This window comes from Pollicipes pollicipes, unplaced genomic scaffold, assembly GCF_011947565.3.
Source record: "Pollicipes pollicipes isolate AB1234 unplaced genomic scaffold, Ppol_2.1 Scaffold_1493;HRSCAF=1756_pilon_pilon_pilon, whole genome shotgun sequence".
NCBI classification, from domain to species: domain Eukaryota; kingdom Metazoa; phylum Arthropoda; class Thecostraca; order Pollicipedomorpha; family Pollicipedidae; genus Pollicipes; species Pollicipes pollicipes.
The window spans coordinates 9,944-27,106 of NW_023595947.1; the positions used below are offsets into that span (position 1 = coordinate 9,944).

At 54.2% G+C, this 17,163-nt stretch overlaps 2 protein-coding genes across 2 annotated transcripts in view; both read right to left on the reverse strand.

Moving 5' to 3' along the window:
* Positions 1-4,035: 4,035 nt before the first annotated feature.
* Positions 4,036-17,163, reverse strand: part of LOC119097232 (neurogenic locus notch homolog protein 1) — a gene marked incomplete at its 5' end in the record, with an annotated part of 35,807 nt that continues 22,679 nt past the window's right edge. Inside the window, 4 exons of the mRNA XM_037220318.1 lie at positions 4,036-4,795; positions 6,973-7,210; positions 8,626-8,760; positions 9,460-9,555. Coding sequence (XP_037076213.1) covers positions 4,717-4,795; positions 6,973-7,210; positions 8,626-8,760; positions 9,460-9,555 — 548 coding nt within the window. The remainder of the gene's footprint in view (positions 4,796-6,972; positions 7,211-8,625; positions 8,761-9,459; positions 9,556-17,163) is intronic.
* Positions 10,420-15,588, reverse strand: LOC119097341 (collagen alpha-1(I) chain-like). Its single transcript, XM_037220423.1, has one exon. The coding sequence runs from the start codon at positions 14,953-14,955 to the stop codon at positions 10,642-10,644; it is 4,314 nt and encodes a 1,437-aa protein (XP_037076318.1). The 5' UTR covers positions 14,956-15,588; the 3' UTR covers positions 10,420-10,641.

Sequence of the window (17,163 nt, forward strand, 5' to 3'; positions counted from 1 at the left end):
CCAATCCTTAAAAAAGCAAAATGCACTTTTTCTTATAACATCCTTGCTACATCTCCTAGACTAGCCAAAAATAAATACTAGTGATGAATTCATTTAGCATTCTGGCAACTTCAAGGAAACATGGAAAACATTACACACTCATGAATTCAACACAACAAAAGCATGCAGACCCAACAAGGATTACTAAGGCTATTGACAAAATTATCACAGATGATTCGGATATGGCGGAATCATTTAATTGCATCTTCGCCGAGGTTGGACAAAAGTTAAAAGACGAGATTCTTAATTCATCATTCAACCACGTCCAGGTCAATCTACGCAAATGTAGAAAAATGAAATGGATCTGCCCCTCACTAGTGAAGAGGAATTGGTTGTTGTCATGAATAGACTAAACAACGTCGGAGCTGGAGTAGACAATATTAATTAAAAAGAATTCAAGTTATTTTGCAGGGTAATGCTCAAAGCAACTCTCCATCTTTTCAACAGCTGTTTGGCACCGGGGATATTTCAAGGTATTTTTTAAAAACCGTGACTAAACCCATCTTTAACAGTGGGGACTCTAAGTTTGTAAATAATTACAGACCTTTCAGTATTTTGACGTTTATATCCAAAATTCTCGAGAAACTCATAGATAATAGCCTCGTCCTTCATCTAAACCGTGTCGCGTTCGATTTACTCACAAATTACAATGAAATTTAGCTCACAGATAGAGCTAATTATGCCACTGATGAATATATAAGACACTAAGTGTGATATCCAAAAACAAAGGAGTTATAAAAGATCAAAGTTCAAGGTCATTCTAGGTCATTGCTTAGTGAATCCAGTGAACCTGCCTGGACTCGACAGAATTTGACTAAATTTGGTATGTTGGTAGAACAAAGCAACCAATTAATAAAATCACATTTTTCAAATGTGACATTTAAAACCACGCCCGCAAACAACCATAGAAGTTCAAGGTCACTCAAAATCAGACTCTTTTGATTACTTAGAAATTTTGCAAAAAAGTTAGCATCGCATCTCTCCACCTAGCCTTCAAATACTACATTATGACATTCAAAGGTTCGTCTTCCAGAGGCATTCAAATCTTGGAAATGACTGTCTTGCACGTATTAACATATATACACCTCATGTCGGTAAAAAGGCAGAGGGATTCCTTTCATCACGTTGAGATTTGGCACAGATGTGTACTATGTACATACACAGTTTTTCATTACGTAGCAATTTGTGACATTTCCATTCGCGCACTCTAGAGGCTCTCAAACAATGGGATATATGGCATATCTCTAAAACGACACAAACAGCGTCGTAATATGCCACCAAAACCAAACAATGCTGAACAAGTCATCCCCTAGGATATAATTAGTCGTTGTCTCTCATATGATGTGCCATGTGATGGTACGGCACGCAAAATGTGACGTATAAATAAAAAATGTCACATTTGATGTCAGTTTTCACACATTTGTGGACCCCTCTCATTGCTTTGAAATTCTCCACGAATAATCACCTTACATGGTTCCACCTACCCACCAAATATTATAGTATGACATTCAAACGTTCGCCTTCCAGAGGCATTCAAACCTTGAAAATGACGGCTTTGAACTAAATAGATGAGAGATTCCTTTGATCACCTCGAAATTTGTGTATATATACGGTTTTTCACCAAGTGTCAATTTGTGACACTTCCATTCACGCATTCCAAAACCTCTCAAACTATGGGATATATGACATATCTCTAAAACGAGACATTAATAAAAAAGCTTCGCAATAAGCCACCAAGACAAAGGAGCGTTGAACAATGCATCTCCTATGATGTAATTGGCCGTTGCCCATCATATGATGTGCCATGTGACTGTACGATATCCAAAATGTGACCTATAAATCAAAAATGTCACATTCGACGTCGGTTTTCACACATTCGCAGACTCCTCTGATTGCTTTGAAATTTGCCACAACTGATCACATTACATGGTCCCATCTAGCCACCAAATTTGGAGGCATGACATTCAAACGTTCGCCTTCAAGAGGAATACAAACCTTGAAAATGACAGCCTCGCACGTGGTTTAAGTTTTTTCTTCTGGAACAAATTTATCTGTGTTCCTACCACATTCTAGAAGCGACTGATCTTTGCGGGAAAGGCCTCGACCGTTGCGGCAAACAGAGATTAGCCCAGAGCCGTTCGGTCATCACAACCATCCCCATGCCATGATTGTGTACATTGCCAAGACATGAGGCCGTTTGGATCTGCATGGATGTGTGAGTCGGCGCAAGCAACTGTACTGGTCTATTGATTCAGCGCGTGAGTTGCAGAAAACACCTGCTCTCTGTGTGAAAACACCTGCTCTCTCTCTGCTCTCTGTGTGTGAAAACACCTGCTCTCAGAACGGTCTTAGATGTCATGGTGCACACACAGCGGCCAGTCTTGGGCGTGCATTAGGTTTTTTACGCTTCAGAGATGGACGCAAAACACCGTGGCCAATGAATGGGATAGCACGCAAGGCGGTGGAGCATACTAAGCGTGGTATCTTCTTCATAAGCTGCTTGAATTGGTCTTCGGGGCTTCGAATACTTTGAATGCGCCATGCCTCATCAAAACATGGGACTGCATTGAAGGTTTGAATTATATTTCACTTTTCTACGCAGGGTTCTTTTCCAAACTTAGGTACGCATATTCTGCCGTCCAAATTTGTGTCCTAGTGTTAGTTACTTACTCAATTAATGTTCTCGTTCCGATTTTCGGCAGTTAACCAATATCACGCATGTCGAAATGAATAACAAGTGGATAATGGTGAATAATTTATGTTTTACATGCATTTTTAACCAACTGAAGTTAAGTTGTTCTTGGGGTCTCATCAAAGGCACGCCCAGTTAAGCAGGTGATCCATGCCCAGTGCACGCCTGTTCCGTGTGCCTCCTGCCGTAATCTCAGGCGCTTGAATGAGCACATCAACCCGCGCTCCGACCCCACGCGGGCACACGGTCCCTGCCTTGACCTGAGCTTATCACAGGCTGCCCAGAACAGCGGCCCCTTAGCGTCTCAGCATCCCATGCTCGTACCGTTCCCACGGCGTGTCAGTACATCACTGCACACCGCGTCCGGCAACGCCGCTTTCGTCACAGGGCGTCACCGATCGTCACCGGCAACGCTCCGATGACGTCACGGCGCCGGACGAAGGGGGATGGGGGCGGGGGTTATAAAAAGGGTCCGGACGTGACGATCGGCGCATTGTCAGTCCAGTCCGGTCAGCCGCGCGAGCGGGGGTCGTGGAGGGCGTGGTGGCACCATGAGCTCGGTCGCAGTCCTCGCCTGTGTCGCCGTCCTGGTGGCCGTCGGACTCGGCGCGGACGCGGATGTGTTCTCGATTCACGTGCCGAGCGAGCCCAGTGGCCTTTATGGGCTGCCGTCGACGCGCCCGTCCCCATCGGCGTCGTCCCGTCCCGATCCGACCCTCCAGCACAGCCAGCAGGATCAAGAGCCGCGCCCCCCCCCCCCCCTGACGTCCCGTTTCAGGGGTCCCCCACGGGGACAGAGCAGGGCTTTCCGCTCCAGGCGCCCGGGACGGGGACGCGGCAGGGAGGGGATGAAAGACCCTGCTCCGTCTCTACGTTTCGCTTCCCAGTCAAGGGACTTCCCACGGGTAAACGTGAGTAGGGTTGAGGGGAATCGGCAGGTATCTGGGCTGTCCCCAGCTGTTACCAGACGCTCCCGGGGCCTTGCTCGAGGTCACACGGGTGGGGGCTCTCCAGTTTTAGCTCAATCCTTGTTCGTCTCCCCATCAAAGGGTTCATTGCAGGAACCGAGCAGGACGGGTCGGAGCAAGGCGTCTGTGTTCACTTCAATATCCCCCACGCCTTCATCCCGAAGCCAGTCGCGAGGGACAAGGAGGTTTAACCCAAACAGATCGTCTCTTTCTACACGGGTCGCCTTTGCAAACTCACAATTGATGCAACATTCTCGCGAACGGGGCCATGTTGACATGCAGTTATCCGCTGTTGGTTTGTCATGGGATGACCCAAGTTTCGTCAAACAAGCCGGCTTATTGCAAAACTATATTGAAAATTACTCTTAAGACAGCCTCCCTTTTGTTCACTTTTTTCCTCGGCGTATTCTCCCGTGCCGCGACATTCACATATAAACACTATGCTGTGACCAGAGCTAGATATTGATAAATATATGCACGCATTGTAACACGTTTTTTAAATGGTAACATGTTCGGTGGATGACATTCTAGTGCGCCGGCAAGCGGGCATTAGAAATAGTCAGTGCACACGATATCACTATAGTGACTTTTGACGTATCACAAAGCAGCTAAAATATGTTTCCCTTAATATGCTAGCTTATTCCATACTCTCTCGTGCGAATACTTTGCCGCCTCGATTGCAGGCATTCCTCTCGGTCTCCACGATGGCAATGCCCGATAAAAGAAAACAGTGCTGCGTTGCCCAATGGGCAAAAGAACCAGATTCTAAACGGCTATGAAGGCGTAAAATGAAGCACCACCAGGTTTCGGCGCAGGACTGTCGTCACTAAAGTAAATTCAGGCGCGATGACCAAAGGTCAGAGAAAGCTAAGTCAGCCGAAAAGCCCAGTATCCAACAGTCTACGGGAGAGCTCATAATTCAACCGTGTCATTGACACCGCACACCGCCAAAACACTCGCTATCAATAAATAAACTTCGTCGTCTTCTGCTATGTCGTCGCTTCAGCGGATGCCAAATCAGAAGAACTTCTTGGGGTTTTGCTTGGCCACTACAGCCAGCTCGAGCTCTTCATCCTCTTCGAATATCGTGTCGTCACTGTGGGCAAGCAAAATATCAGTCCTGGTTGTCATGGGTATTCGATGACCCGAGATTCCTATATGAACGCGCATGGTCTTATAGACTGACAGCGCGGAAACTGATCCAGCGCGAATTATGCACTGGGACCGCGCACTTCAGGGCAACGATGTTCTGGGGAGACCTAAACAGAGGGTTGGCCCTAATCCAGTACGGCCGATAATACGATAAACTGCCATAATACGATAAACTGCCATAAACTGCCATCTAAATCGACCTTCCTGGGATGTTATTAAGCTGCCGGTTATGGATACTATGGAGTGGGCTTAGGCGATTTGTCGGGATCTAATCTACATGTGGACATGAGATCTAATATATATAATGGAAGCCAATGTGTCTTGTCAATTCATGCTAAAGAGAGAGAAAGAAGAGCTGAATGTAAAAGGATGATGGACTATCACGCAGAGCTTTTAGGAGTTGGGGGTTCCGGATCGTTTACACTATCATGAATAAGAGTTTGGGCACTGTTATGGCAGTTTTAGTCGTTAAGAGTTTTGTCGCGCGCCCGGCTGGCCGACTGAATACCACGCGCTCGTTGGAGGGGGGGGGGGGGGCGGTCAATTTGACCACCGCCCTAAGGTCTCAAAATCAACGGAACTAGAGACACCAAATTCATGGGATGGATTGCCCTGCGTGTAAATTCGCTTGTGTCAAAATTTAAGATTCCTAGGTCATGTTCTTCGAGCCACATTTGGTCACACAAGGTCGAAATCTAGATCGGTGTTCAAAAGTTCCCCGACCTCCCCATGTAACCGCCTTGAATCTGGATACTAGTCCTAAGCGAAAGGCCAATGATGTTCATTTCAGGTTAATGACCTTGTTAACCTTAAGAAGGTCATGGTGACCAAAAACTTACTAGACTGTTTTGGTTTTGTTTTTATTTGAATAAGCGTCCAGAATTACGCTACGCGCATTGCTCCTAAGACAAACCATTGACCTGGACGACTTCAAGTCAGTGCCCTAATCTAACCCTTAACTCTGATCCTTAAGATGTTCATGGAAGATGTGTGCTGCGGTCGCTGGGACTAATTAATTTGAATCGAGCATTGGAAATTACCCACGGAGCAGCATTCCTAATAAAAAGCAGGTTGGTTTTTACCTCAATCTGACCATCATGTATGCCATAAGGTCGAAAGGTATTGTATTTATTCCATATTCTATTATTTGATTTTCAGACTATCTCAGAGATGCATGGCTTTAACACTCCGTTATCACATCCTGTTGGAGGATTCCCCAGGAACCGTCTTCGCTTTCAGCGCCTGACTTTGACCTGCCATAGGTCAGCGACAGTACAGGGCAATTACCCCATTGTTTATGCCAAAACACCTCCTGTTCAATTTCTTATACCGAAGCAAAGTTGTGCGTGGCTATGCCACGGCTTTCGGAAATAATTCTGAAAAACTTTGCATGGAGAGGGCAAAATGACCACCACCCCGACCTGAACGTGTGTCGACAGACAGCTTGGAAATGTTCGACGTGATTATTGAATCTAAACTCCGTTTAATTACTTTTCCATAAGTTAATTTGCGCAACAAGCCATCGGGAGCTAACTGTGAAACAAAAATCGAGTGATAGCAAATAGCACGCATCATTTCTATGCCTAACTGTTAACACCGGAGAACGGATGATGTGGTGCTGCGCCATAATCGCCCTCATACAGTGTTAATACTCTGGTATATCATAACCAGGAGCATTGCAGACATCAACAAACCTGTGAAGAATAAAATCAGAGTTCAATTCTGCCAACTGAATTCACTTGAATGCCATAGAGCTCAGCTTCATGTAAAGAGCTGAAAATTCCTCTCAAATCTACCTCGAGCCATCAGATACACAATTAAAAATTTTAGCCTATCACGACTTAGCTCAATAATTACGAAGACACATCTTGAACAATCTTTGGAGGCTCGAATAACACCGCTTTGTTCCAAAACGGAAATAAAGATAAGCCAATCTCATAATATCACCCACACAAGCAGACCATGCACACCGCGTCCGTAACAAAGAAGGCAAGACCAAAGGGTCAGGACATGTCAAGACCCTTCCAATGAGACTACTAAGCCCACCTGCCGGTGAGCGTCAGTGACCCACTGCCAGTGGTGCGTTCCACAGCACCCCGCGCCGCCCGGTCTGCTCAGTACCTGTACAGCTGGACGCAGATGGGCTGTCGGTAGCAGCCGCCGCTGGGGCACGCCTGCTTCTGCAGCACGCACACCTTGCCCGGAGGACAGCTCTCGCAGAATGGCGCGGTCCGGCTCACGCAGAGTGGCGAGAGAGGGCACGTCTTGCCCGGTTGGCAGAGGCCGCGCGTTGCCGCGCACCGGGTCTCATCCCCGCAGCGGAACCGCACCGTCCGGCACGGATGCACGACCTCCGGCACTGTCCGGCAGGCGGCGCCACGTTAGGTGGTGGTCGGCACGCCGTCCGGCAGGCGGCACCACGTTAGGTGGGGACCGGCACTGTTCGGCAGGCGGCGCCACGTTAGGTGGTGGTCGATAGGTGTTATTGGGTGTTCCGGCTGCTGCTGTCATTTTGCGTTATGTTTGGTGAGAACGGAACACCTGGGTGATGAGTCGTCTCCAGCAATCTCTAACGAACGGCGCCACGTTAGATGAAGCACGTGCGCCGGCATTATCTAGTAAGTGGACCAGATAAGGCGTGAACTGTGCCCTCCCGATCGGAGCAATTTACGGCACTGTTCAACAGGTGACACTGATCCTGTGAGCGCGGAGGAAGTGTATATGCGCTCGACACAGATTCCTTGCGTCCTGCAAGCCTAAGTAACTAGTGGCTACTTCATGCTTGTCATTACTGTAAGCCGACCTAAACAAACAAGCCTACAGCAACCGATGCGCTCTAAACTAAATCGTAATCGCCGCTGCATGTTGTATAAGCGCAGTTTGAAAGGCAAGATCCGGGGAAGCTGTGTCACCGTCGTGGCGTAGTAAACCGCAGAACCTTTTGCTAAGTACCTTTTATGCGATTTTAATCATTGGCTTAATCAAAGAGTGCAACGTTTGAAATGTACAACAGTGAAACAAATTTAAGGTATCCAGAGCTGCAAAGAACATAGACTTCGGATCTCGTAATCCCAGACTGTCTGACATCGCCGTCCGGACCGTGTCAGATCTGCTCTGACAACGACACATTGCCTTACTCTCTTCGTCTTACTGCACGTGCACCACTGCCTTACGTCACGCCTTGGGTCTGCCAGCGGCCATGCACCGGTATCCGACCAACATCCTTGCTGTTGAGCAATGTTCCCATGCTGGCCGAATGGCCTGAGGATTTTCCTGAGCTCGTAACGGTTGCAGTGCCTATTCGCACCTAAGCAGTGCGTCGTGCCCTTGAGATCATTAAGTGAGAACCCACTTTCCGGCTTTCGCGAGACTCACTTGTTTTATTTTTACTAAGCAATCCGCAAAATCGGCGAGCAAATTGAGCTGTGCAAATAACATTTAGAGTACGATGACACTGACTAGACTGGAAATGTTAAGTCGAGCATGCATCTAGCTGCTTAGTTCTGTTTTCAGGGAAGTGATGCTCTCTGTCAAATTGATAACTGATTGAACTAGAGTTTAAGGCAATGGGTCTAAAAAATATTTATCGTTCGGCATCATCCGCAACGAAATGAGAATCAAATGAGTTAATGGTCCAGAAGTCGGGCCTTTGTGACATTTTTCGGAACTGACAAATCAAAAACGGCCAAATGACCGAAATGTCCGGCACCACCGCTCACTGTGACCCGCAGAGCTGTTTGGGCTCGGAGCGGAACACCTACACTCGTGACTCACCTGAGTTCTGACAGGTATGACCACAGCCCGTGTTACAGCACTTGCTGTCGGATTCACAGTCGTAGTCGCTGGTGCACTCTTCGACACATTTGCCCTTGTATCCTTTGGTGAGCTTTGGGCAGAATCCGGGCTTAACTGAAATGAAGTAGCGACGACCACGCAGTGAGTGAATATGCTATGGCTTATCGAACGGTACATCACGCCGCCATGGCCTCTGTGCGGCGAGAACAGCAGCGATCCCGGAACGACGAACGAGATGAGGACGCTCATATTAGCTCCTTGCTCCCGATAATGCCTGGTGTTACAACGCCTGGCAGGGTGTGCCGCTTCACCAGCCGTCAGCAAAAGCAGGTCCTGAGCTCTGTTGCTTTCCTACGTTCGTTTGTATTGCATTCAGTACAGATCAGCGAAAGCCGTCGTCCCGCTGATTTGACTTGTGACATTCTGTGCAGACCAGCGAAAGCCGTCGTCCCGCTGATTTGACTTGTGACATTCTGTGCAGACCAGCGAAAGCCGTCATCCCGCTGATTTGACTTGTGACATTCTGTACAGATCAGCGAAAGCCGTCATCCCGCTGATTTGACTCGTGACATTCTATATAGACCAGCGAAAGTCATCCTCCTGATTTGACTTGTGACATTCTGTAAAGATCAGCGAAAGTCGTCATCCCGCTGATTTGACTCGTGACATATTAGTGACGCGAGATTGGAGTTTGCCGCAACATGCTTATTCCTAACAAATACCGCCTCATCTCACGATATTTTGCGTCTAAGAGCCAGAAGATCATAAAGCATTGCAATCCCGAAACCGACAGCTTTCTCTTACTAGACTTACCCGGGGGACACTCTTCCTGCGAGCACAGCAGGAACTTGTTGATGCAGGTGCAGCTGTTGCATTCGATGTCTATGATATCCCCGTCCTGCTTGCAGGCTGCAACAGACGGCCGTTGACGTCACTGCCTTGTGGCGGATCTGGCGGCGCCCGAGCGTGACGCCGCAACAGTAACACGACAACGCCAACGCCATCACGACCACAGCGACGGCTGACCAGGGCCGCGCCGTGAGTGCCGATCCCGTCAGGGCCTGACGCTGGTCTGGGGCTCGCCGCGGAGGCCGGCCCGCCGCCACGCGACCGTCGCCATCAAACCGCGCGGCTCGCAGCCCCGCCCTATACAGCCCAAAGCCGATTAGGGCGGCGGGGGAGGACGGCTCGCTGAGCCGACTGAGCCGGGGCCCGGAGGGGCGTAACGACATCTCCGCAGACGCCGTTCGACGACGATCCGGCGCGGTACGGAGCTGCACGACCTTGGGCGGCGAGATTCCGGCGAGATTCCCGCTGGAGACGTCCGCTAACATCGGATTAGCAGCCGCGCCGTGATGAAGACTGCTCGAGTCGGCCGACGTTGCCTGCACCGCTGGGAATGAGGAACGTTATGCATGACAGGATTTCCAGGAAGGTGGTCCAAAGGTGAAAGGCCAAGGTTATTCGAGGAGTTGCATCGTGTCATCCGGAGATTAGGCAGGCGGACGGGCCGACCCGGTGGATTAGGCTTGTGAGTCAGAGGCACACCAATCGACTGTCAGCGTTTGACTGATGGCCGAAAAACCGGATTGCATAGCAGCTGACTGCTTGTAGTTGCAATTTCAACGAATTGACGGCATCAAAGCATGTTTAAAAATTTGCTCGATAAATATATAGGGCGAAAACTTTGACATTTTTGACAGCGCGGTAGCGGTGGCCTTGAGTTGTCGGAGATGTCCGGCACGTCACCAATCAAACACACACAAATATCCAGTTCGTTATTTATTTTCGATTTATTTCCACGCTTAAAGCGAGCAAAAATAGGTTGACGCAAGCAGTCATTAGCAAGTTAACGCGAATACGAGTTAAGCACACTTATCGATACCGACCATTCTGGCCACGGAGCACAGCCGGAGGCCAGGGGTCAGTACGGCTCTCACGGTCTAATGAGAAGCCTGCCCTTCCACACGCCTTCACACCATCGCGAAGAAACGTCTAGACCAGCGGAGGAAGGTAGCCAAGGTACTCCTCAAGCTCCTGCTCCACCGTCGGCCTCTTTGTCTTCGGCACGAGCCGCATGCCGAACTTGGGCTCGTAGTCAGGCATGGCGTCAGCGTCGAAGGGCGGCAGCGAGGGCCGCGATCCGCCATGGCTCGGGCGCGGAGAGGTCGGCAGACGATTTGGACGAGCTGGGACGCGGACGGGTGTCTCCGGTTGGGAGAAAGGTGGACGGGGACGGCGGGGCGAGGGCTCCAGCTTGGCTGCAGCCGGCTGCGGGCCTAGTCTCGAGTCGGGCTCATTGTACGGGGGTCGTGGTCGCTGTCCCTGTGTGGATTCCCCTCCAGTACCCGGTGACCCCGGTGACCCTGGTGATCCTCCGCCCGGGGCCCCTTGGTTTCCTCCACTGCCAGGAGTGCCTGGGGTGCCTAAAGTACCCGGTGATCCTGGTGATCCCCTGCCCGGTGCACCCAGAGCTCCTCCTTTGCCAGGAGTGCCTGGGGTACCTTCAATACCTGGTGATCCTAGTGATCCTCTGCCCGGCGGGGCATACTTGTATCCTCCACTGCCAGCAGTGCCTGGGGTACCTCCAGTTCCCGGTGAGCCTGGTGGTCCTTCGCCTGGAGCAACCGATGATCCTCCGCCGCCAGGAGTGCCTGGGGTGCCTAAAGTACCCGGTAATCTTAGTGATCCTTGGCCCGGCGGGGCATACGAGTATCCTCCATAGAAATAGGTGTCTTCGATACCTCCAGTATCTGGTGATCCTGGTGATCCTCTGCCCGGGGCACCGGGGGATCCTCCTATACCAGGAACGCCTGGGGTACCCCCAGTACCCGGTGATCCTGGTGATCCTCTGCCCGGTGCACCTCGGGATCCTCCGCTGCCAGGAGTGCCTGGGGTACCTCCAGTGCCCGGTGAGCCTGGTGATCCTCTGCCCGGGGCACCCGAGTATCCTCCGCTGCCAGGAGTGCCTGGGGTACCTCCAGTGCCTGGTGATCCTGGTGATCCTCTACCGGGGGCACCCGGAGAGCCTCCTATACCAGGAACGCCTGGGGTACCTCCAGTACCCGGTGATCCTGGTGATCCTCTGCCCGGTTCACCCCGGGATCCTCCGCTGCCAGGAATGCCTGGGGTACCTCCAATGCCTGGTGATCCTGGTGATCCTCTGCCCGGTTCACCCCGGGATCCTCCGCTGCCAGGAATGCCTGGGGTACCTCCAGTGCCTGGTGATCCTGGTGATCCTCTACCGGGGGCACCCGGAGAGCCTCCTATACCAGGAACGCCTAGGGTACCTCCAGTACCCGGTGATCCTGGTGATCCTCTGCCCGGTTCACCCCGGGATCCTCCGCTGCCAGGAGTGCCTGGGGTACCTCCAGTACCCGGTGATCCTGGTGATCCTCTGCCCGGGGCACCCGAGTATCCTCCACTGCCAGGAGTGCCTGGGGTACCTCCAGTGCCTGGTGATCCTGGTGATCCTCTGCCGGGGGCACCCGGAGAGCCTCCTCTTCCAGGAACGCCTGGGGAACCTCCAGTGCCTGGTGATCCTGGTGATCCTCTGCCGGGGGCACCCGGAGAGCCTCCTCTTCCAGGAGTGCCTGGGGTACCTCCAGTGCCCGGTGAGCCTGGTGATCCTCTGCCCGGTGCACCTCGAGATCCTCCGCTGCCAGGAGTGCCTGGGGTACCTCCAGTACCCGGTGATCCTGGTGATCCTCTGCCCGGGGCACCCGAGTATTCTCCACTGCCAGGAGTGCCTGGGGTACCTCCAGTGCCTGGTGATCCTGGTGATCCTCTACCAGGGGCACCCGGAGAGCCTCCTCTACCAGGAACGCCTGGGGTACCTCCAGTACCCGGTGATCCTGGTGATCCTCTGCCCGGTCCACCTCGGGATCCTCCGCTACCAGGAGTGCCTGGGGTACCTCCAGTACCCGGTGATCCTGGTGATCCTCTGCCCGGGGCACCCGAGTATCCTCCACTGCCAGGAGTGCCTGGGGTACCTCCAGTACCCGGTGATCCTGGTGATCCTCTGCCCGGTCCACCTCGGGATCCTCCGCTGCCAGGAGTGCCTGGGGTACCTCCAGTGCCCGGTGATCCTGGTGATCCTCTGCCCGGTGCACCTCGAGATCCTCCGCTGCCAGGAGTGCCTGGGGTACCTCCAGTACCCGGTGATCCTGGTGATCCTCTGCCCGGAGCACCCGAGTATCCTCCACTGCCAGGAGTGCCTGGGGTACCTCCAGTGCCTGGTGATCCTGGTGATCCTCTGCCGGGGGCACCCGGAGAGCCTCCTCTTCCAGGAACGCCTGGGGTACCTCCAGTACCCGTTGATCCTGGTGATCCTCTGCCGGGGACACCCGGAGAGCCTCCTCTACCAGGAGTGCCTGGGGTACCTCCAGTGCCCGGTGAGCCTGGTGATCCTCTGCCCGGTGCACCTCGAGATCCTCCGCTGCCAGGAGTGCCTGGGGTACCTCCAGTACCCGGTGATCCTGGTGATCCTCTGCCCGGGGCACCCGAGTATTCTCCACTGCCAGGAGTGCCTGGGGTACCTCCAGTGCCTGGTGATCCTGGTGATCCTCTACCGGGGGCACCCGGAGAGCCTCCTATACCAGGAACGCCTGGGGTACCTCCAGTACCCGGTGATCCTGGTGATCCTCTGCCCGGTTCACCCCGGGATCCTCCGCTGCCAGGAATGCCTGGGGTACCTCCAGTGCCTGGTGATCCTGGTGATCCTCTACCGGGGGCACCCGGAGAGCCTCCTATACCAGGAACGCCTAGGGTACCTCCAGTACCCGGTGATCCTGGTGATCCTCTGCCCGGTTCACCCCGGGATCCTCCGCTGCCAGGAGTGCCTGGGGTACCTTCAGTACCCGGTGATCCTGGTGATCCTCTGCCCGGGGCACCCGAGTATTCTCCACTGCCAGGAGTGCCTGGGGTACCTCCAGTGCCTGGTGATCCTGGTGATCCTCTGCCCGGTTCACCCCGGGATCCTCCGACGCCAGGAATGCCTGGGGTACCTCCAGTGCCTGGTGATCCTGGTGATCCTCTACCGGGGGCACCCGGAGAGCCTCCTATACCAGGAACGCCTAGGGTACCTCCAGTACCCGGTGATCCTGGTGATCCTCTGCCCGGTTCACCCCGGGATCCTCCGCTGCCAGGAGTGCCTGGGGTACCTCCAGTACCCGGTGATCCTGGTGATCCTCTACCGGGGGCACCCAGAGAGCCTCCTATACCAGGAACGCCTGGGGTACCTCCAGTACCCGGTGATCCTGGTGATCCTCTGCCCGGTGCACCCTGGAATCCTCCGCTGCCAGGAGTGTCTGGGGTGCCTCCAGTGCCCGGCGAGCTTGATGATTCTCTGCCCGGCGATTTCTCAGAGGTTGGAATTTTTGCTGTATCGGGTCTGTCAGATTTGGCAGGTGTCGGCGGGGAAAGATCACCGTACGCAGACTGGGGTGGTTTGAAGTCAGAACTGGGCGGCAGGTAGCTGTTCGAAACACCATATCTGGGGGGTTGCGAAGTGCCGCTTTTGCTTTCGGAGATCTCAGCTGTTGGGCCTTGTTCAGGAACTGGTGAGACTGGTTTTGTTTTGGGCTGTGTGGAGACACCCACATTTTCAGCATTCTCACTGGGCGCGTCTTTAGTAGTCGCAGGTCTTGCAGGATTCTGTTCTTCATCAGCTGCAAGTTCCGGCGTTGTACTTGCAATCTGAGGCGCCGTGATGACGGAATTCGGCACTTTCGCGTCTCCCAGACCATATTCAGTCGGTATTATATCAGCGCCAGGACTTTCGGCGACCGGTGTTCCGAAATCGTCCTCTCCCTCGCCACCAGGTACGGGAAGTGGCATGTTGCTGATGAGCTCAGCGCCAGGACTTCCGGCGACCGGTGTCTCGGGGGACGTTCCAGCGACTGGAGATGAGGGCCTGCCGAGGACAGTGATAGGTGACTTGGCCGGAGAAAAGTCGTCCTCTCCCTCGCCACCAGGTATGGGAAGTGGCATGTTGCTGATGAGCTCAGCGCCAGGACTTCCGGCGACCGGTGTCTCGGGGGACGTTCCAGCGACTGGAGATGAGGGCCTGCCGAGGACAGTGATAGGTGACTTGGCCGGAGAAAAGTCGTCCTCTCCCTCGCCACCAGGTATGGGAAGCGGCATATTGCTAACAAGCTCAGGGACAGGACTTTCGGCGGCTGGTGTTCCGGGGGACGTTCCAGCGACTTCGGGCGTCTTGGCAGCCAAAGGCCTTCCGAGGACAGCGCCAGGTGACTTGGCCGTGGAAATTCCGTCCTCCTCCCCGTCTCCAGGTATGGGAAGCGGCATATTGCTATCAAGCTCAGGCTTGCTGCTGCTGACTTGGACGGATTCTGGTCGCTCTGAGGGTAGTGTGCTTTTAACGGAGGGGAAAGGCGATGCCTCGTCTTCGTCCAACAAGATCTGAGCGTCACCAGGTGCAAAGGTTCGTCGAGATCCCCCGACTTCCGAGCCGGCCGGTGCTTTTCTGGTGTATTCGTTTCCAGCGGCGGGACTTGTGCCGCCAGCGAGCTCAGGCTTAGCATCTTTCGAATACTGTTGTGCATTTTTCAGTCCAGGTAAATCATCTCCATCTTGAGTCTGCGTTTGCGACTTGCGCTCACGTGGGCTAACGCTCTGTTGGATATTCGGTCCAGGAGATTTCACTTCTTCTCCAGATTTATCCAAAACAGACTTTTGCTCTGTTGTCGCCCGGCTTATAGGGAACGGAACATCTGGGGGCTCACTAACGTACCCAATGATCGGGGGTTTGAACTCCTTGTCCGGTAGAAGGTATCCGTCTCCGATGTCTGGGAGCGAAGATCCTGGTCTGCCACGACCACCACCAGATCCTGGCGTGCCACGTCCACCACCGGGCCCTGGTGTGCCACGTCCACCACCAGGCCCTGGTGTGCCACGTCCACCACCGGATCCTGGTGTGCCACGTCCACCACCAGACCCTGGTGTGCCACGTCCACCACCAGGCCCTGGTGTGCCACGTCCACCACCGGATCCTGGCGTGCCACGTCCACCACCAGACCCTGGTGTGCCACGTCCACCACCAGGCCCTGGTGTGCCACGTTCACCACCGGATCCTGGTGTGCCACGTCCACCACCAGACCCTGGTGTGCCACGTCCACCACCAGGCCCTGGTGTGCCACGTCCACCACCGGATCCTGGTGGACCTTGCCCACCTCCAGATCCAGGTATTCCAGAGCCTGGCGATCCTTGCCCGTCACCAGACCCTGGCGGACCCTCCCCACCTCCATATCCTGGTCTTCCACTGCCTGGTGGGCCTTGTCCACCTCCAGATCCAGGCCTTCCAGAGCCTGGAGATCCTTGCCCGTCACCAGACCCTGGCGGACCCTCCCCACCTCCATATCCTGGTCTTCCACTACCTGGTGGGCCTTGTCCACCTCCAGATCCAGGTCTTCCAGACCCTGGTGTACCACGTCCAGCACCAGACCCTGGTGTGCCACGTCCGCCACCAGACCCTGGTGTGCCACGTCCACCACCAGACCCTGGTGTGCCACGTCCACCACCGGATCCTAGTGGGCCTTGCCCACCTCCAGATCCAGGTCTTCCAGAGCCTGGCGATCCTTGCCCGTCACCAGACCCTGGCGGACCCTCCCCACCTCCATATCCTGGTCTTCCACTACCTGGCGGACCTTGTCTACCTCCAGATTCAGGTCTTCCGGACCCTGGTGTGCCGCGTCCGCCACCAGGCCCTGGTGTGCCACGTCCATCACCGGACCCTGGCGTGCCACGTCCACCTCCAGACCCTGGTGTGCCACGTCCGCCACCAGTTCCTGATGGGCCTTGTCCATCTCCAGATCCGGGTCTTCCAGAGCCTGGCGATCCTTGCCCGTCACCAGACCCTGGCGGACCCTCCCCACCTCCATATCCTGGTCTTCCACTACCTGGCGGACCTTGTCCACCTCCAGATCCAGGTCTTCCAGAGCCTGGTGTGCCACGTCCACCACCAGGCCCTGGTGTGCCACGTCCACCACCAGATCCTGGTGTGCCACGTCCACCACCAGGCCCTGGTGTGCCACGTCCACCACCGGACCCTGGTGTGCCACGGCCACCACCAGACCCTGGTGTGCCACGTCCGCCACCAGATCCTGATGGGCCTTGTCCACCTCCAGAGCCGGGTCTTCCAGAGCCTGGCGATCCTTGCCCGTCACCAGACCCTGGCGGACCCTCCCCACCTCCATATCCTGGTCTTCCAGTACCTGACGGACCTTGTCCACCCCCAGATCCAGGTCTTCCAGACCCTGGTGTGCCACGTCCATCACCAGGCCCTGGTGTTCCACGTCCACCACCAGATCCTGGTGTGCCACGTCCGCCACCGGACCCTGGTGTGCCACGTCCGCCACCGGATCCTGGTGGGCCTTGTCCACCTCCAGATCCAGGTCTTCCAGTGCCTGGTAATCCCTGCCCTTCACCAGACCCTGGCGGGCCCTGCCCACCACCAGATCCAGGTCTTCCACTGCCTGATGGGCCTTGTCCACCTCC

Excerpts from the sequence above, each read along its gene's own strand:
- LOC119097341 (XM_037220423.1), bottom strand. The coding sequence starts at position 14,955 with ATGCCGCTTCCCATACCTGGAGACGGGGAGGAGGACGGAATTTCCACG.